Raw genomic sequence first — 22,118 nt, forward strand, 5'->3', positions numbered from 1 at the left:
ATGAACTGAAGAGCCGCATGAAACTAGGCAAAGAGCCGCATGCGGCTCGAGAGCCGCGGGTTGGCCACCCCTGGTGTAGAAGAACACAGATTGTGTGTGTTTGCCTGGATAATGGATATGATGTAAAATAATCATGTTGTATTTAAATGATCGGCCACTTCGATCGGTGCATCTCCACTAAAATCACAGCTCTGATAATTCACAATCTTTGCCATTTTTGCTGATTGGCTTAATAATCTACAATCTAAACCAAATGTAATCAGGTCAGTAAACAAACCTCAGGAAGTCTGCAACAAAAAAGACAAAAAAGCAAGACAACACAATAAGATGGAAGCAAGGGAGGACATATGCAATGTTCATGACACACAAATGTGCGTGTGTGCGTGTGCGTGTGTGTGTGTGTGTGTGTGTGTCTCACCAGCTCAACGTCCTGAACCAGGGCAGGTGGTAGGAGTGGTACACACTGTAGCCAATGGTGATGATTTCCTGGAAGCACTTTATCTGAACAAAGAGGACCTACACACGGAGAAACAGTGGGGCATCAGAAGTGTGCGCGTGTGTGAGAATATGTCCTGGTACCATAGTGACACAAAATGGCTGACAGGCCTATCTTCAGGGAATTCCCATATGCAGAGATCTTGCATGCTATTACAAGATGTCACTTAATGTCATGAGATAACAATTTACATTGATGTGCTGGAAGTCAACTGAACGTGCAGCAGAGAGAAAATATTGAATGACATCTAAAACACTGTACAGGTCATGGAGAAATTATGCCTGTACCTTTAATATAATTATGTAAATAAACTAGACCATAGCTCAGACTTTTTTTTTTCAAGTCTTACACCTCTTTTTCAGCACTGGTTGGAAGTCACTTTTCTAACATATTCTCTGTAAGGTAACTCTGGAGGAGTCTGAGGGTTTTGCACGGCACCATCAGTTTTGTACTCACGATCATCATAAGCACTATGGGGCCCAGGTAGATGATGAGGAAGAAGAAGGAGATCATGGCTAGCGTGAGGATGCCTCGGACCCACCAGTTCCTCCACCTTAAAAAGGAAACACACACATTTTCTTTTTTATTATGCACATGCATCTCATATAGGGCTGAACGATATATTGTGTCATGGCGATAACCGCGATATGCGCATGCGCGATATTCACATCGCAGGGACGTGCGATTTTATTAATGTGTGCCTCTGGAATAATTGTTTACATTAATGGTGACCAAAACATTTGAGACCCACTGAGATAACACAGAGAATCCTTTAGCTCACCGAGTCTCTCAGTCTGACAGGAGAGGACTCTCCTCCACTTTGTTGTTGAAAAAACTCCGTCAGCGTAGCTCGCCAGCTCCAGAAGCTAACAACAACGATCTCCGGTACCGGTGCGCTCTCTCTCGCTCACGCACACAAAATGGCTCATTCCACACACACACACACACACAGCCGAGCTTTAATGAAACACAGAGACCCAGACGTAAAAGTACTGCATCATATTATTTTCGAATCAATAATTTTTAAATGTATGATTATTTATTTTTGTTATCTTTTTTTTTTTTTTCAACAATTTTTCCTCCTGGTCTCTCTCGCCCCCCACTTTGAGAACCACTGACTTAAGGTATGATGTGTCAACCAGTTAAGATCCAGACGTCCGTGACTAAAATCCTTTATCCGGTAAAAATCTAGGCAAGGCAAGGCAAGTTTATTTATATAGCAGTTTTTAACACAAGGCAATTCAAAGTGCTTTACAAAAAATGAAAGACATTAAGCATTAAAAAAGAAAAACTAATAAAATAAACATTAAAAGAAAAAATACATGGATAAAAGTTACAGTGCAGTTTAAGATATGAATAGTTCAATTAAAAGCAGCGACAAAAAGAAAAGTTTTCAGCCTGGATTTAAAAGTAGTAAGAGTTGCAGCGGACCTGCAGGTTTCTGGGAGTTTGTTCCAGATGTTTGGAGCATAATAACTGAACGCTGCTTCTCCATGTTCAGGTCTGACTCTGGGGACAGAAAGCTGACCAGTCCCTCAAGACCTGAGATTTCTGGATGGTTCATAATTTAGCAGGAGGTCAGTAATGTATTTTGGGCCTAAACCATTCAGTGCTTTATAAACCAGCAGCATTATTTTGAAATCTATTCTTTAACACACAGGAAGCCAGTGTAAAGACTTCAGAACAGGAGTGATGTGATCCACTTTCTTAGTGTCAGTGAGGACTCCAGCAGCGGTGTTCTGAATCAGCTGCAGCTTTTTAATAGATTTTTTAGTGAGACCTGTGAAGACACCATTGCAGTAGTCGAGTCTACTGAAGATAAAGGCATGGACAAGTTTTTCCAAATCCTGCTGTGACATTAGTCTTTTAATCCTAGATATATTCTTTAGGTGATAGTATGCTGATTTAGTAACTGTTTTAATGTGACTGTTGAAACTCAGGTCAGAGTCCATGACTACACCTAGATTTCTGGCTTTATCTGTTGTTTTGAACATTGCAGACTGAAGCTCAGCGCTAACTTTTATACGTTCTGACTTGGCTCCAAAAACCATTACCTCAGTTTTATCTTTGTTTAATTGGAGAAAGTTCTGACACTTCCAGTCATTGATTTGTTCAATGCACTTACTCAGTGTTTCCATTGGAGCATAGTCTCCTGGTGAAATTGTTACGTACATTAGTGTGTCATCCGCATAGCTATGGTAACTTATTTTGTTGTTTTTCATTATCTGAGCCAGTGGTAGCATGTAGATGTTAAAGAGAAGAGGCCCCAAGATGGAGCCTTGAGGAACCCCACATGTCATATGTGTCAACTCAGATGTGTATTTACCTATAGAAACAAAGTTGTTTGTGTCCTTTAAGTAGGATTCAAACCAATTTAGAACTGTTTCCGAAAGTCCCACCCAGTTTTCCAGTCGGTCTAGTAATATGCTGTGGTCAACAGTGTCAAACGCAGCACTGAGATCTAATAATACTAACACTGAAGTTCTGCCACTGTCTGTGTTTAAGTGGATGTCATTAAAGACCTTTACAAGAGCAGTCTCAGTGCTGTGGTTTGGACGAAAGCCTGACTGGAACACATCGAAACAGTTATTTAAATGCAAAAAATTACTCAACTGTTGAAAAACAACTTTTTCAATGATTTTACCTAGAAATGGGAGGTTTGATATGGGCCTGTAATTGTTCATTACTGAAGCATCTAGATTATTCTTTTTTAAGAGCGGTTTAATGACTGCAGTTTTCAGGGCCCGTGGAAAAATACCTGAGTGAAGAGATTTGTTTACTATATTAAGTAGATCTGAGGCCATGCAAGGCAAAACATCTTTGAAAAATCCTGTTGGAATAATATCAAGGCAGCAGGAGGAGGATTTCAGAAGTTCTATAATGTCCTCTAGGTTTTTATCATTAATCTGATGGAATTGTGTCATGATGTCTGAATTGATGTTAAGTGGACACAGAGACAACATATTTGCTGTACCTGATGCAGAGGCACTGACTGCTTGTCTGATTTTCTGAATTGTGTCAGTGAAGAAGGAGGCAAAATCTTTGCATGCCCTGGTGGATAGAAATTCAGAGGGTACTGACACTGGGGGGTTAGTTAGTCTGTCGACGGTAGCAAACAAGGCACGTGCATTGTTTTTGTTTTTGGTAATGATGTCAGAGAAGAACGATTGTCGTGCGTTTTTCAATTCCAAATTATAAAGGCCAAGTCTCTCTTTATAAATGTCAAAGTGAACCTGGAGATTTGTTTTTCGCCACCTGCGTTCAGCTTTTCAACATTCTCTTTTTTCTGTTTTCACGGTCATGGCCTTTCTCCATGGAGATATTTTCTTGCCAGACACTTCCTTTACCTTAATTGGAGCAATGGCATCTATAACATTTTTAATTTTTGAATTAAAATGATCTACTAGCTCATTTACTGAGGTGTTAGCAGGGGCAAGTGTGGTAGAAAAATTCTGAGTAAACATTTCCCTAGTATTTTCAGTTAAATATCGCTTTGTGGTTACCTCTTTTTGAACATTTTTGTGAACAGAAATAGAGCTCTCAGAGAAAACACAGGAATGGTCAGAGAGTGCAACATCAGTCACCACAACCTTAGAGATATTCAGACCCTTTGAGATAATTAAGTCCAGAGTGTGCCCCTTATTGTGCGTGGGCTCCGTCACATGCCGAGTCAGTCCATAGCTATCAAGAACACAAAACAGTTCTTTAGACCCTCTGTCCTGGGGGTTGTCAACATGGATGTTAAAATCACCAACAATGACTAGACGGTCAAAGTCAATACACACTATAGACAGCAGTTCAGTAAAGTCATCAAAAAAGCTTGCACAGTATTTGGGTGGTCTATAGATATTTAGGAACAGAGCTCGAGAGGAGCATTTCGGCTGAAGGGCCACATATTCAAAAGAAGCAAAGTTCCCATAAGATGTCTTCCTGCATTGAAGGGAATCATTGAACAGAATAGCAACTCCATCCCCTTTCTTATGCATTCTTTCCTGACTCATAAAACTAAAGTTGGGAGGGGTTGATTCGATAAGAACAGCTGCACTGTTATTTTGTTCAATCCAAGTTTCTGTTAAAAACATAAAATCGAGATTGTGCTCAGTGATAAAATCATTGATTAAAAATGTTTTTCCTGCCAAAGACCTGACATTTATTAAAGCTAGTTTAAGTTTGTTAAACACACTATCAGTCATGTTTTTTGTAACAAGCTGTGGCTGACATGGAATCACTGCTAAATTAGATAAACTCACAAACGTTTGAGCGCTTCCTGTTTCTAAGATGATTCACCGCTCTCAATCTATTACCTATCAACACAGATATCGGCAAAGCTACAGGCAGGCAGGGCCCCGGCATGTCCTGGAAAGAGTTGAGAGTGCCGTACGCCCTTGAGCCTGGACCCAGCACATATCAGTAAGAGTTTGTTGTGTTTTGTACACACACATTCTTATCAGGCTTTGGAGACTGCAGATGCTTTCTTGAAGGGAGGGGAGGTGGTTGACGTAGGCACAGTGATGGAGACGGGGGAGATGGTGCGGGGGTAGAGGACATGCTGCCAGGGGGGGAAGGTGGTTGACGTAGGCGCGGTGATGAAGACGGGGGAGATGGTGCGCGTCTCTTCGGTGATTTTGGTGGGCGTCGTTGAGGAGCGGGGGTAAAGGACATGGTGCCAGCCCTGCGTATCGCCTTAGTTTGGTCTTTGAACTCCAGGAAGGAATCGGTGCCAACCCTCTGTATCTCCTTTGTGGGTTCAGCGATCTCCAGGAGGGTGGGCGAGGGTGAAAGGGTGAACGGAGTATCCTCAAAGGCGTTAACAGGGGGGGGGGGGGGTGACGGGCGGTGGAGACTCCTCCGTGTGTCTCATATGTCTCCCATAATCAGAACATTCCTCAGGCAGGTGCAGTGATAATTCTTCAGGGTTTTCTGCGCGATGTGTTGTGTCTATCTCCTGTTTTGATTCCTCTTGCCGCTTGTCCTTGGCAGAGGGAACAGATTGTTGATGCAGGCAGTTGAATATGTTAGAGATAAACAATTTCACTCCTGACTTTTTCAGGCAAACTCCATTTGCCTTGAAAAGATGTCTGCAGTCACAGAAAAAGTTAAAATTGTCAATAAAATGAACAGAATGGTCAGTACAGACAGTTGAAAGCCAGGTGTTCAGTGCAAACAATCTGCTGAATCTCTCCACTCCTCTTCTGACTGGCGGTAGAGGGCCACTGATGAACACCTCTGCATTTAGAGAGCTGGCAGTTTCCAACAAACAATTAAAGTCTTCTTTCAGCACTTCTGACTCTTGTTTCACAACATCATTTGTTCCAATGTGTAGTACCACATTCTTCACAGTCAGATGTTCAGCCCCAATATGCAGGATCTTCTCAGCCAAGTCAGAGACCACATCCTTGGGAAAACAGAGTACTTTGGTGTTGTTCTTATTACACAGACCTTTTACATCTCTTACAGCAGAGTCACCCACAATCAGAGTTTCAGGCCCAGTCGTTAGCTTTCCCTCTAGCCTTTTACTTTTGGAGTAGCTATTGGTCCTTACCCTGCTGTATGAAGAGGACGGGTTATCCAGGTCATCAGAAAGAGATCTCCGGCTCTCGGTCAGCGGAGCGTATCTGTTCTGCACACTTGGTGGTTTAGGAGGATTGTTTGTAATTCTCCCTTTAGCAGCTGTCCACTGCTGTTTCCTAGTATGAATAGGGGTTGAAGAGGCGCTCTTCCTGGGTGATAACAATGCAGGCCAGCCGGTCGCATCACAGATTTCAGAGCGCTGGGCTCTGCCTGTATCCGTCCTCCCAAATCCCATGAAAATGATTTACTCTTAGGCCTTGCACCCAGAGTGTTCCAGGGAGGACTACCACTTGTAGATTTATTACCCGGTACACAGCCCTCCTGTTCCTTAGAATCCTTGTAGCTGCTAACTAGCTGTGAGTTAGCATACCCTTTTTCATTATTTTGCAACACTGGTAAAGTGGTGTCATTCCCACGACAGTCCATTCACTTCCACGTTAACTTCCAACCGTTGCATTTTCATTTCCAACACAGCTATCTTCTGTAGAAGTTTGTGGATGTCATCTGAACGGAGGCATTTTGCTACCAACTAGCTTAAGCTAAATAGCATGCAGTAGCCTACCAGGCTTTAGCTGTTGCTAGGCCACGCTACTGTAAGACTGAGGTCGTCGTAAAAATGTTGAAATATGGCTGAAACCCTCCGTCTATATACGAAGATGAACTGTCCCAGTGATAAGTTAATGTCCAGGAGCCGCTGCTCGAAGATTTCAGAGAATAAGAATAGTAAAATCAGCATAAAAAGTAAGCAGAGGCAGGAGCAAGCAGAAAAGCGTCTGCACTGTAAGAAAGATAAGCAGATAGTTAAAAAAAAACGCAATATATATCGCAGGCGGGAAAAATATCGCAATGTCAGTTTTTTTCAATATCGTGCAGCCCTAATCTCATAGTTATTTTACAAGTTACCATAAATAATACATTTAGCAGTAGTAGACTTTACAAAAGGAAGTGGATTAAAAATGCTTTATAGGATACCTCGATCACAGTTTAAGAGTTCGAAAGTGGTCTTCGAGATAATGCATAATAATAATAATAATATAAATCATTGCTTATCTGGTGGTCGTGAATAGATTACTGAAAAAGGCCACATGGCACAGGATCAGGGGCCCCAAGTGTCAAGGGCCCCCCAATAAAAGAGACACTACCAACAAGAAAAAGAAATTAGCAAAAAAAGCACAAAAAGACTGCAAATAAACAATAACGGCTACAAAGAGATGCAAAACTGCGACAGAGACACACCAAAGAACTACAAAGAGACAGATACAGCTGCAAAATGACACACAGAGACAACAAAAAGACAAAGAAAACTACCAGGAGACGCAAAGAAAATGAAAAGAGACACAAAAATACCACCAAACACACAAAACTACTCATATTTCTAATAAATATAAATACACAAAAACTATACAATACATGAACTGTGTCTTATTCCTATGTGGGAGAGGTAGTGTGTGTGGTATGTTAATGATTTATATTACAAAGTGTTGCGACACAGAGTAACGGTGTCTCATACAGGGACATCCTGAGTTTTATATTTACCCTCCTGTTGTCTTCGGGTCAAATCTGACCGATTTACTACTTTCATCAATCGTAACTTTTTAGTTTTAGATTCGATTGCATTAAGGCTTCATGATATCCTTCACAGGAGACATTTGAACATACAAAATTGCTGATCACCACTTTCATTGAATTTTGGATGATTTAGTCACCCATGGTGTTCCTGGTCAAAAATGACCGCCATAAAGAAAAGTAATTAGTAACCATCCGGATCAGATAAAACACACACACACACACACACACACACACACACACACACACACACACACACACACACACACACACACACACACACACACACACACACACACACACACACACACACACACACACACCACACACACACACACACACACACACACACACACACACACACACACACACACACACACACACACACACACACACACACACACACACACACACACACACACACACACACACACACACACACACACACACACACACACACACACACACACACACACACACACACACACACACACACACACACACACACACGATGTGTTTCCCCCCCCCTTATGTGCCCATCCCCCACATGGATCACACCTGGTACACGCAATACATGTTCAGTGTCTATTCTTTGTATATTTACTGCAGTTGTTCATGTATACCAGTACTCTGATACAACATTTACAGTTTGAAAGGGTGTTAACCTGTTTAGCCCTCAGCCTGTTTTTCAGGTCTCAGGCTCGAAAATTACATTCCCAGAACAAATGACCATATCTTCACTTCTAAAAAGGGGTAAATTAATAATCTTTTTTCTCAAAGCAATGATAAACCTGTGAGTTGGATGTAAAAAAGTCAGAATCAATATAGATTTATTTTTATTTTAAAGTAAATTCAGATTGAACATAGTAAATCATATATCAGTATATCATAGTGTCCGTCAAAAAATAAAAAATTACTTATTGTGAAAACCACCCTTGAATGATGGGATAGTAGACTAAAAGCTTTAGGAATCCAAACGATAACATATAATAAGTACCCTGTATCAAGATTGATGCAAAACAAGTGACATTTGACCTTTTTAGAGAGGTTTAGCAACAAAAAAACCACCTCTGGGGTCATTTGGGTGGAAATGGGTGTATTTGCCGTTTCTCTGGAACCCATTGGTCGATTTTGATGATTGACATCTCTTTCGAACCTCTAGAGCCAATAGAATGGAAGGGGAATTTCCACATACACAGACACACACGTTACCATTGAGAAATGAGAGGTATGCGCATGCAGTTTGCCCAAAGCGATCTTACGCTCTGAAATCTGAAAACTAGCTTTATTGCTGATGGATTATCAGAAATCATTTCAAAGTGACAACGTATGGATTAACGTATGGATTAACCTTCAGCAGCGTTATTATCGTTTTAATGCCATTGAACACAACTTTTGATCAGAAAAAAAATGGTAAGACATATTGCCGTGTTGGCTACCTAATGCTACGTGGTGCGATGTCTTTTTAGCTTCTCATGTCGCGAGTTCTGATCGGTCAGTAATGATACTAATACCTGTCGAATCTGTGCAATCTCAGCTTGCTAATCGATATCTTGTTTGTGCAGATACGATAAGTAATAAGGGTATTTTAACGTGAGTTCTGTGCTAAGTGTGTTAGCATTTTTTCGCTCAGGGCTAATTCAGAGCCTTTGTTATTACCCTTATGTTTCGTTTTTGCTAAAAATTGTTAATATTGTCTGATAGCTGAGTTTCTTACCGTTAAGTGGGTATGACGCATTAATAGGTTTTTAAATGTTAAGAGCCCTCAGACGCTGTTTCTTGCAGATGTTGCGATTGCGGGGAATGGGGCTTAACAGGTTAAATGAAATGTGGTGACGATTAATGGTTTTTGTGTTAATGTAATAGCAGCAAAAACAGGACTGGTCAAATTTGACCGCGAACACCAAAGTAAGGGGGGGAAACGAAGACAATAGGAGGGTTAATAATGTTTCTACCAGGAATAGAGGGTCAAGTTCAGTGAGTCACAGCCACTGAGCGAGGAAGGAATCCTGTGTGTGAATCATGACACCACTGCTGTTAGATTCAGGAACAACATGGGCCTGTAGCTCTATACAAAGCAATGTAGTGACTCACTGTATGACCCGTAACCAAGAATAGCTCTTTAGATAAAAGGCGTTAAGTCAAATAGCTATTTTTATATTATGCTGGACACATTTACATCACTGAGCAGGCTGAACACCTTGCTTCAAGATCATATTTTATTTAAATTACAAACAAAACCCAGCAATATGTTTTCCCTTTTAAAAAGGTCCCCTATCTTTTTCAGGTCTCCTCTACATCAACATGTGTCCCCTCTTCTTCATGTCTCTTCTACATCAGCATGTGTCCCCTCTTCTTCATGTCTCTTCTACATCAACATGTGTCCCCTCTTCTTCATGTCTCTTCTACATCAGCATGTGTCCCCTCTTCTTCATGTCTCTTCTACATCAACATGTGTCCCCTCTTCTTCATGTCTCTTCTACATCAGCATGTGTCCCCTCTTCTTCATGTCTCTTCTACATCAACATGTGTCCCCTCTTCTTCATGTCTCTTCTACATCAGCATGTGTCCCCTCTTCTTCATGTCTCTTCTACATCAACATGTGTCCCCTCTTCTTCATGTCTCTTCTACATCAGCATGTGTCCCCTCTTCTTCATGTCTCTTCTACATCAACATGTGTCCCCTCTTCTTCATGTCTCTTCTACATCAGCATGTGTCCCCTCTTCTTCATGTCTCTTCTACATCAGCATGTGTCCCCTCTTCTTCATGTCTCTTCTACATCAACATGTGTCCCCTCTTCTTCATGTCTCTTCCACATCAACATGTGTCCCCTCTTCTTCATGTCTCTTCTACATCAACATGTGTCCCCTCTTCTTCATGTCTCTTCCACATCAACATGTGTCCCCTCTTCTTCATGTCTCTTCTACATCAACATGTGTCCCCTCTTCTTCATGTCTCTTCTACATCAACATGTGTCCCCTCTTCTCCATGTCTCTTCTGCATCAACATGTGTCCCCTCTTCTCCATGTCTCTTCTACATCAACATGTGTCCCCTCTGTGGAAAGAGACTCTGAAAGTTTCAGGAGCAAAGATTTTCTCTCCTTTTGATCCATTTCTATAAAAACCTGTCGGAAAATGAGCTGATCAGATTTTGGCCACTTTATGATGTCATAACGATGTGTTGTCTTGTGTAACCATTAGCCAATCAGCAACCAAGGTAACCCCCCCCCCCCCTTATCACCTGAATCTCCTCTAGAGCACCATTGAGTTCTTTGTAACCAAATGTCTCTCAGAGGGGCGTGGGGAGGGGCTCCTCATTTTCATCTAAAGTAGCAGACAGAGAATCAGCACTTTGGAAACAGGGCTGAAACAGAGGGGATTATGGGTAATGCTGCAATGATCTGTTTGGTGTTTCAGCCAATCAGAGACAGGCTCTGTGTATATCTGAGACCTATAATATATTGATGAAAAACAGTATAATAGGGGACCTTTAACATTCAGTGATAGTACCTTGAGGAGAGTCCAGAGAGGGCCTTGTTTAAAACCTCTGGGGTGTCATCAGCAGAGGCCGCCACCTCGGGGAGTCCTGAGTCCCCCTTCGACTCTCCATCTGACGCTCCATCTTTCTCCAGCCTCAGCTCGCTGTCTGAACCCTGGCGAAGAGGAAGAAATATGACATTTAATAAAGATATGAGGCTGCAGAAAGTAATTGAAACATACACTGTTCATTTATATTTGTATATTTAATTGAACATCCCATACCATGCACACTTCAATTAAAAAGGTAATCTTGTCAAATGTATTTTTTGGTCCTTCTTGTCAAAGCTTATTTAGTCCAGTCATTTAACACCCTATGCATACCACTTTATCCACAATGCATATATATTCAATGCTCTAATAAATAATATGTACACTTAAAAGATTGTAATATATTATTGAACAGCATATTGATAATATCAGTGTGGACATACAGTACAGTTTTAAACAGCAGCAGTTCTGCCAGTAGGAGTGTGTGGGCGATACACACACATACACACAAACACACACACACACATACACATTGTGCCAAATCATCTCCATCCATATTGTTGAAAACAATCTGTTTTAAAACCCTCTGATTTCTGCCTCTCTATGGAAACAGCTATCATAGGATGGATGTAATCAGACAGATTTCTTGAGGTCATTTAGTCCTTCCCACTTTTCTCCCCCCCCCACAGACCTCTCTGCTGCTGGTGACCAAATTAGGCTCCGAGTTCTCACTTCAAAGGAGATGGTCTGCATGCTGTTTGAGTCTGACAGTTTAACGTCTAAACACCTCAACATTACTGCTGCTGGATATTTTCTGTATGAATGACAGACTTTTGTAGTATGTCTTACGGCAAAAGCAACAACGGTACATTTCTTGAAAACATGTTCCTTTCTAAAATAGGGTTACAAAAATAAAAAAATACATCACAAAAGCAATGCCAACATAACAACGATTTCCATTCATGTTTAATCTGGCTAATAGTTTCTACATTCATGAAATAATAATTTGCTCTCTAAAATGTCCAAAAACTGTGAACATTGTGAATCTCAGTTTGAAAAGTCCAAAGTGATGTCTTTAAATGTCAGGCAACTCATACAAATATTCACTTTATTATGATATGACAGAGAAAAGCGGGAAACCTCCATATTTCAGAAGCTTAAAGCTGCATTTTTTCTACTTTTTGTCAAAATTATTTGTTTATATCATTGATTGGCGATCTTTTTTTTTTTCAAACTACTTTTATAGTCCTTATCATGACATATTGCTCAAAATCAACATATTAATAAAAAAGGAAAATAATGTTACAAGAAATAGGTTGTAAAGTGACTGAGGATCGCATTAAAACTAGACATTTATTTCATTATAAAGATGTTTTTGTAGCAATGACATCCTGCCATGCGGATTCAGTTTACTCTCTTGTGTATATTACTGTCACTTTAACAGCTGCAACAGTCAGTGTGTGTCCACCATTGTTAGAGTGTCACTGAGAAAAACTCTCGTTCTTTAGGCTGCCATTTCCCTCTGGATCCACCCAGCCAAAAAAAAACTAAAATTGTACATTTTCATAGATTTGGAAGATTGAATCTCCTTATATGATATGAAACGCATGAAGTCCAGAAGCAGGCAAAGCGAAACACACACACAGAGACTCATTTTCCGCCTGCTGGTTTCTATGGAAACAATGTCCGTCACTCAGGATGCTTGAGTTAAAAATAGCCGCTTTTTTCACACAAACACTCCTCCCCTTCCATGCTTCCTGGTCATCAGCGTCCACACTGAGTGTCTCCAATTCATTAGAAAGAGCTAAATCCGCAGGCTGTGAAAGGATCAGGAGCACAGGTCATTTTTTAATCTGGTTTAGGCTTTATTTTATGTCTTTCGGAAAATAAAGCATAACGCAAAAGAGGAGATTGGTGATTCATCTTCTCAGCTACGGGTTTACAGGCACACATATTTCAGAGCAACTGTTTTGAATAGCTGACGACCACAAGTGTTCAGATAGTCATTTTAAAAAGTAGACTTCCGGACATCGCCTGACTTGAACACAATAAATGTCTATAATTAGAAATGTACACGACCAGATGATGCACCACAAAGATATCCAAAAAACATCTCTAACGTTCAAAGGTTTGATCATAGAGTAAGTCATTCATAAATGGTGTCACCTGCATTTCAGTTTTCCCATATTTATGCAAACCATAATACAAGTCACCAAAACCATCCTTATTTCATAAGCTGATCCAGATAAAAAGGTCAAAGCAGGGCCAGAATAGATTAAACCCTTTTTTACATAATTTTAGAAAAGGGGATCGAGTAGAAAGGTTGTGTTCCCCGCAGGAATACACTTCATATTTGTATCCGATTCTTTTTTGAGTGATTGCTTGTGGTTCTCCCTCAGCTAAACCACATGACAATTCACTATGTACCTGCATTTCCATATTCAAATAGGTCTCTCGTACACAATCCCTGCTCTAGCATTTACTCTGTGACGGGGCAAGTTAGATTGGAGCCACACGAGAACGGTCACGCAAATAATAATAATTGTATATGTGCAATGATATGAATAACCCACATTTAATCTTTCGACTATAATGTTTTTGCTTTTTTGTCACCGTTTAATTACTTAATGATTAGGTCTTTACTGTTAAACAAGGTATTGTTTTTCTTTCGTCTTGTAGATGCATTGTCCCCTGTTGCTGCTGTAACGCTGCAAATGTCTCTTCTGTGGAACAAATATTAGACTTTTCTTATCTTTAATAGTAGTGATGTTATCTAGATATCACTATACCTAATTGTGAATGGAATGACCTGATTAGGAGCACAAAGGCAGCGTCTTTAACTGATTTAAAAACACAATACGATCGAGGGCTGAACGATATACCGTGTCATGGCGATAACCGCGATATTCACATCGCAGGGACGTGCGATTTTTTTTTTTTAGGGCGTTCGATATTAAGTAGATAAATTAACTCAAACACGTCATGGTACAATTATTTTGCTGCTTGCTACAAAAGGAAAACTTGCACGGCTCTCATGTCAGGGGTACTTGAGTGGAGTGACATGCAGGCTCTGTCTTTTGTTGTGAATGCACCTGCCAATTACCTAAGCAAAGTGGATGCTGCGTATCACAGTGCTCTGAGATTTGTCACAAATTGTAAAGTGCTTACACATCACTGTACACTGTATACCAAGGCAGGTTTACCATCACTCTCTGTACGGAAGCTCAGTCACTGGTACACTTTTATTTATAAAGCTATGTTGGGCAAACTCCCGTATTACATCGGTTCTCTGGTAAAGCAGAAAGTTGCGGGCAGCTATTGTCTGAGATCGCAGGATGTAGTCTTGTTAGATGTGCCAAGAGTGAGGACTGTCTTAGGTAAGACTCACCTTCTGACTCACCGCTGGATCACCTGAGCCACCTTCAACCGGCACACTAACCTCCTTCTCCCCTCTCTCTCCATGTGAGGTTCTTACCCTCATTACCTCTACCCGCCCTACCACCTGTCCTCTGGACCCTATCCCTTCAAACCTCCTTCAGACTATCGCTCCTGATATTCTACCGTTTCTCACCCATTTCATCAACACTTCTCTAACTTCTGGTCACTTTCCAAACAGTCTCAAGGAGGCAAGAGTAAACCCTCTCCTGAAGAAACCCACTCTCAACCCGTCTGATGTTATAAACTACAGGCCTGTCTCTCTCCTCCCGTTCCTGTCTAAAACACTTGAACGCGCCGTCTTTAAACAACTCTCCTGCTATCTCCATCAGAACAACCTTCTGGATCCGCACCAGTCTGGTTTCAAGGCAGGTCACTCCACAGAAACTGCCCTCATTGCTGTCACTGAGGAACTGCACACTGCCAAAGCAGCCTCCCTCTCCTCTGTCATCATCCTGTTGGACCTGTCTGCTGCATTCAACACGGTGAATCATCAGATCCTCCTTCGCACTCTCCAAGAACTTGGAGTCTCAGGCTCTGCACTTTCCCTCCTCACCTCATACCTCAAAGACCGTACCTACAGGGTTACTTGGAGAGGGTCCGAGTCCGACCCTTGTCAATTAACTACAGGGGTCCCTCAGGGGTCCCTCAGGGCTCTGTTCTTGGTCCCCTCCTCTTCTCCCTGTACACAAACTCGCTCGGATCTGTCATTAGCCCGCATGGTTTTTTATACCACTGCTACGCTGACGACACCCAACTAATTCTGTCCTTTCCCCGCTCAGAGACCCAGGTCGTCGCGCGCATCTCTGCTTGTTTAGCTGACATCTCTCAGTGGATGTCTGCTCATCACCTCAAGCTCAACCTTGACAAAACTGAAGTGCTTTTCCTTCCGGGAAAAGATTGTCCCTCTCTTGACCTAACAATCAACATCGGCACCTCTGTTGTTTCCCCGACCCAGACTGCAAGGAATCTGGGTGTGATCCTAGATAACAACCTGTCCATCACTGCAAACATCGCTGCTACAACCCGCTGCTGCAGATACACGCTTTACAGCATCAGGAGGATACGTCCCCAGCTGACCCAGAAAGCGACGCAGGTTCTGGTCCAGGCTCTCGTCACCTCACGCCTAGACTACTGCAACTCCCTCCTGGCTGGTCTACCTGCATGTGCCATCCGACCTCTGCAGCTCATCCAGAAGGCAGCGGCTCACCTGGTCTTCAACCTTCCAAAATTCTCCCACACCACGCCGCTCCTCCGCTCCCTCCACTGGCTTCCGGTAACTGCTAGAATCCACTTCAAGACACTGGTACTTGCGTACCATGCTGCGAATGGATCTGGCCCTTCCTACATCCAGGACATGGTTAAACCGTACACCCCAGCACGTGCACTTCGCTCTGCATCAGCCAAACGACTCGCTGCACCCTCGCTGCGAGGGGGACCCAAGTTCCCATCAGCAAAAACACGTGAGTTTGCTATCCTGGCTCCAAAATGGTGGAATGAGCTCCCCATTGAAATCAGGACCGCAGAAAGCTTACACACCTTCCGGCGCAGACTGAAAACTCATCTCTTTCGACTCCACTTCGAGCGATAGAATGACTAACAAAGAACTGCTAACAGAGCACTTATAATAAAGGACTGGCTTATCTAAAGCCAGGTGAGTAGCACTTGAAACGATTGGCTCTTTGAAACCTGATGTACTTTATGATTCTGTTTTCTTCAAGGTTGTGTCTTCCTGGTCGAATGTACTTATTGTAAGTCGCTTTGGATAAAAGCGTCAGCTAAATGCAATGTAATGTAAGACGGCTTGTATGTGCGCAGCTCCACTTTCTTGGAACAGTCCAAATTGAAATTGAGCAATTGTATTTCTCTGAATGTCTTTAAGGCACGTCTGCACGAGATGCTTTCTGACACTATGGGTGTTTGTAAGTGTTGGTGAATATGTAAATATGATGTCCTCTATTGTTTGTTTTTATGTTGTTTTTATGTTTCATGTGGAACTAAATTGTTGCAGGTCTCCCTTGTAAAAGAGATCCATGATCTCAAGGGACCAATCTGTCTAAATAAAGGTTTGAAATTAAATGAAATGAGGCTCTGAGTCTGCATGCACAGCAAACAACTATTTCAGATGCCTTTGCCGGTGTTCCACCATATGAGAAAGGTTCAAAACGGCATAAAGGAGCTGGTGTATCGCTGTTCTTAATTTTATTTTTATAATGTTGTTTAAAAGATGTCCACTACTTTGCTGCTATTTGCACAAAAAAGGTTTTAATTGTGGAATAAAAAGTTAAATTACCTATTTGGTCACGTATGTTAATTCCCTAATGTGATAATGAAGCTTCCTATAGTTTAATGCAATACGTTTAATCTCTTGGATCCCTTCTAGACACCACTCTTCTTCATTCACAGATGAACCCCCTTATTTGAGGGTAAGCAACCTGCATTATCATGACATGTTAGATCATGACTTAAGGTATGATGAGTTAAGATCCAGACGTCCGTGACTAAAATCCTTCATCCGGTTAAATATAGTTAAAAAAAAACGCAATATATATCGCAGGGGAAAAGAATATCGCAATGTCAGTTTTTTTCAATATCGTGCAGCCCTAATACGATCAGAAGACAATCAACCAAAGCATGAAGGTTACAGCACTTTGAGGGCTGAGTGGCCGATAGTTTATAATAACCATTCCTTAAATCTGCCCTATGAGGTTTTGTGGTCTGGATGTACTGGAGCTAATGGCCCACTTACATCTGCTTTTAGCTGTTCTGCAATTATCTGTAATCATGCCCTCTTGTTCTGGATTATGGATCCTAACGCCCATCACATCACCACCATGCCTCTTTGATGGCATTTACTGGAACATAATGTTGTCCAACACACAATAATGCATTTACTTTCCCTTCAGTACAACAAGAGCGTTTTAGTATCCTGTTACAGACAGAAGAATGCCTGAAGCAGTTGTTGTTATTGATTGAGCAGCTAAGCTAAAGCTACACTAGCATAAAAAAGTAGGTGAGCCTTGTTTGTTTAGACTAGGCAGCGGAGTAAACAGATGACTTTTGTTGGAGAAATACATGTAATTAAGATCAGATTACAGTCTTCAACATATTTTAGCTTGGGGCTCACTCCAAAACATCCATCAAATTGTTCATATTTAGCTCTTCATGAAACAAAAACACTGCTTCAAACTCAATTTAACATCGTTTCATATACAAGAAAAGCAATTCTACACCTCGGCATTTATATGATAAAGAAAGCAGACTTAAAATTGATGTAATTTCTATGTGTGCTTTTGTTTTGCCTGTTGTATTCACCACGACCCACACCAGAAAGAATCGTCTACCAATCAGGTTTAAAATGAGAGTAGTTTGGCGGATGATTTGTACACCACATTTCATTGGATTTGCATCCCCCTTTAAAATCAATTTACTACTAAATCGACTGTATCCAACAACAAAATTACAAATGAAATCAATATTTACATAACTTCTCCTCTAGCTACAGGTCACACACCACAGCCATTCCTAGCATTCGGTGACATTATCCATATATTTAGCAATTAAAAGGGCTATTGTTATTTTCAAAAGCTTGGTTTTACATGTTTAATAGGCTACCCCACTACTATAAAAAAACAATGTTATATACCCAGGATATTCAAAAGTCTAAATAATCACTCTGATTTTAGTAGGCCAAGCTGCCAAAAGCATGTTTGCTCAACTTCCATAACAACATATACACACAAAGGAATACTAACATATTCTACATGTCCCTGTTGTATAATCAAAGTATGAATAATAATGCATTACAGTGCGGAGCATCAGAGCTATGTGGCTAACTAGCATTAGCTTCCCGTTACCTTGTCCTCTGACGGCTGTGTTTGTATCGGTGCTTCGGCTCCACGGTGCCTGAGCTCGGTCATATTTAGAGGTGTTGTAGCCCCAACGACTCCAGAGAAGCTCCTGTGTCGCAGAGACACTTTGTATTCGGACTGACAGATCTCCCGCTGAGCGTGTTAGCTGGTTACTGCACAGCGACACTTTCCACTCGATGAACCAAGTCTATGTCAAGTCAGAATGAATGAAAAAGCTTGGGAAAGAAGAGCACTTCCTCTTTTCAAAATAAAACTAAAATGGTTACATTTAAAGGTCCCCTATTATACTGTTTTTCATCAATATATTATAGGTCACAGATACAAAACGCGTCTCTGAACTGTTTGGCTCGAAACAACAAACAGATAATTGCAGCATTACCCATAATCCCCTCTGTTTCAGCCCTGTTTCAAAAGAGCTGTTTCTCTGTCTGTTACTTTAGATGAAAATAAGGAGCCCCTCCCCACGCCCCTCTGAGAGAGATTTACAACGGAGGAGATTCAGGTGATAAGGTGGGGGGGGGGGGGGGGGGGGTTATCATGACATCAAAAAGTGGCCAAAATCTGATCAGCTCATTTTCAGACAGGTTTTTATATAAATGGATCAGGACAAAAAGTGAGAGAATCTTTTTTCCTGAAACTTTCAGAATCTCTGTACACAGAGGGGACACATGTTCATGTATAGAAGACATAAAAAGCGATAGGGGACCTTTAACACTGCTTACATCACTCAGAACAGTTTCCTACAGAGGTGGGAGAAGTACTCAGATCTTGTACTTGAGTAAAAGTAGAAGCACCAGAGTAGAAATACTCTGTTACAAGTAAAATCCTGAATTAAAAATGTTACTTAAGTAAGAGTACAGAAGTATTGGCATCAACATATACTTAAAGTACTAAAAGTAAAAGTACTCATTATGTAGATTAGTCCATTTCAGAATAATATATATTATATGTTTTGATTATAATTATTTGTGCATTTTAAGTGTTATCAAAGCTGGTAAATGTGCAGCTAGTTTGAATGACTTTGTACACTGCAGGGTATGTGCATTTTACTCCAGGTGTAACTAAAGATAATCAATAAATGTAGTGGAGTAAAAGTACAAGATTTTCCTCTGAATTGTAGTGGCATTACAAAGTAGCATTAAAAGGAAATACTCAAGTAAAGTACAGTAGCCTATCTCAAAAGTGTACTGGAGTAAATGTACTTAGTTACTTTACAACTCTGGTTTTATTTACCTATAGCTCAGTCATTTATTTCATATTATGTTTTATTTAATTTATATTTAGTGAGGCGAGACATAACAGGTGAGACTAGAAAAGACAGAGTTAATATATTGGGTGACATGTCGGGATTAACATGATGGGGAGAAAATAAACCAACAAACTAAAGAACGGAGGCATAGTCGAGTGTTAGGAGGAAATAAACTAAAAGAGAAGAATAGATAAGTAAATTAATTAGGGTACGAAGGTTTTTCCTGTCCTGTCGTTCCGTATTAAGTGATTTAGTTCTGCAAAAGCTGCTGATACTTGTCTGATTCTTTGTGCAAGTATAACTCTGGCTGTATGAGAGATCAACTTTGAATCAAATCATATATTCACCTAATTGATTTGAATCAGACAAAGAGGAGAATATGCAAACATGTTGTAAAAAATAGTCTGGAAAAGGAAGGAGAACATAATTCTTAGGATGTTTCTTAAGATGTGAACTGAGTGTTAATTGTTTGCATGATGTCTAACCCAAATAACATGGATGTACTCGTACCTTTGCAAGTTTGCTGAGTAGAAAGTGTGTGCTTTTATTTTTAAGGCACAGTTGTGTAATGGTTTGTTATAACCTCGCTAACTTGACAATGTTGTTACAGGAGAGTCTTCTGATGTCATTGGAGGTGTGTGAGCTATATTCAAGACAAATCGTTACCTATAACCATGACGCCTATATTTGTTTATTACAATACATCCCTGGTGATTTTAGGACAGGAGAGCCGAATTAGACATTTTGAATTTTACTTTTGCTCTCATACACTATGTTTCACTACTAATATGTATATCACTATAACAATGATCACTTTACTTACTACAACTTGTACTTTCTTGATACATTATTACTGTCATCGATGCTGTAATTTGTCTTTTATGTCGTTGGTTGTTTTTTATTTTAAGATGTTTTCTTTTTGGTTTGGTCAAGTTGTGTCTCCTTTTATAATGATATTTATTAATTTAGCTTAATTCACTTAAAATTAAAGAGGAAAAAGTTGTAAAAATAACTAAAGATTTTCTGAAGACTAGTCGGTAGTAGTGTTGGATAACTGAGGCTCTCATGCTTGTAAAGCTATCTGTAATATACACCTTTACCACCAAGTGGCAGCAAAGGCTCACGATAACTGTGCGTGTGTGTGTGTGTGTGTGTGTGTGTGTGTGTGTGTGTGTGTGTGTGTGTGTGTGTGTGTGTGTGTGTGTGTGTGTGTGTGTGTGTGTGTGTGTGTGTGTGTGTGTGTGTGTGTGTGTGTGTGTGTGTGTGTGTGTGTGTGTGTGTCAGCCCTGACAGCAGCCAGCAGTTATTATAAATACTTAATGCCCTACCGCTGTAGCAGCAGCAGTGAAGGGGGTTGATCACTGCAGCCCAAATACAACAGGTCAATACGTTCAGACATCACACTGTAGGTGTTCACTGTCTATCCAACCTGTGATGAGAGGTGAGAGGATAAGCTAATAATAATAAGGCCTGCATCACTGGAACAGGCTCCATTAAGAGACAAGAGGCGTATTTAGCACGGCATCTACGAACTCTTCCACGTATTTTACATAAACTATTTTAAAATGTTGTAATTATATACTTTATTTAGGATCCCCATTAGTTATTACTGCAGTAACAAGTACTCTTCATTGGATCCACACCAAAGAAGAGATATTAAAACACCACATTCTTGACAATCTGCAATATCAACAAAACCAAAACATATAAAAAGAAGAGAACATCTCTCGTAATTTATTCATTACAATCAAGAGTCGTGATTACATCAAATAATACACATGGTTAAAGTAGGTGTATGAATGAATACAAAGCTGCACAATACATTTATTACGACAACTTCTTTTTAAACCCAATCTTACTGGTAATCTGAGTTAAATGTAATGGTAGTTTAACTGTCTTTTTCTTTGCCTTTTACATTAGAGTTTTCTTTAAAGCATTGGTATTGTGTAACAATGTATATCATAGATGTGTGTAAGCGATGACTTTACATACAGGCACTAAGGTTTTATGAACTTACCACCATCTGCCTTTTTTTGTTGAAATGTGCATTGCTAATCTTACGTGTAGTTAGCTCAGCCAGTGCACACTGAATCATGACTCAGCAGGTTTATTACAGCATCCTGAAGGAGAGACTTAATGAACCTCGACAATCATATAAATGGTTATATATATAGTGTTATGTTCTGTTTCCCTTTGTAAAGCACTTTGAATTTCAATTTGTTTTATGTTATAGCTTTAATGGAAGTTGGCAGTTACATTTAGGCATCTCTTCAGAGCATATGACATTATGTAAGTCATCATATTTTCCTAACCTCTTCATGAAATTGTATTGTCATTTTGTCATTAATAACCAGAAACAATAAAGCTTGTTTTAGTGTTGATGTCTATAAGAATGTTACAG

At 40.5% G+C, this 22,118-nt stretch overlaps 1 protein-coding gene across 1 annotated transcript in view; it reads right to left on the reverse strand.

Moving 5' to 3' along the window:
- cds2 (CDP-diacylglycerol synthase (phosphatidate cytidylyltransferase) 2) overlaps positions 1 to 18,674 on the reverse strand; it is a 34,956-nt gene extending 16,282 nt beyond the window's left edge. Inside the window, exons 1-4 of the mRNA XM_034090575.2 lie at positions 18,454 to 18,674; positions 11,144 to 11,286; positions 953 to 1,049; positions 419 to 516 (exon numbers count right to left, since the gene is read on the reverse strand). Coding sequence (XP_033946466.1) covers positions 419 to 516; positions 953 to 1,049; positions 11,144 to 11,286; positions 18,454 to 18,516 — 401 coding nt within the window. The 5' untranslated portion in view covers positions 18,517 to 18,674. The remainder of the gene's footprint in view (positions 1 to 418; positions 517 to 952; positions 1,050 to 11,143; positions 11,287 to 18,453) is intronic.
- Between the last annotated feature and the right edge of the window lie 3,444 nt (positions 18,675 to 22,118).

This window comes from Pseudochaenichthys georgianus, chromosome 9, assembly GCF_902827115.2.
Source record: "Pseudochaenichthys georgianus chromosome 9, fPseGeo1.2, whole genome shotgun sequence".
NCBI classification, from domain to species: Eukaryota; Metazoa; Chordata; class Actinopteri; order Perciformes; family Channichthyidae; genus Pseudochaenichthys; species Pseudochaenichthys georgianus.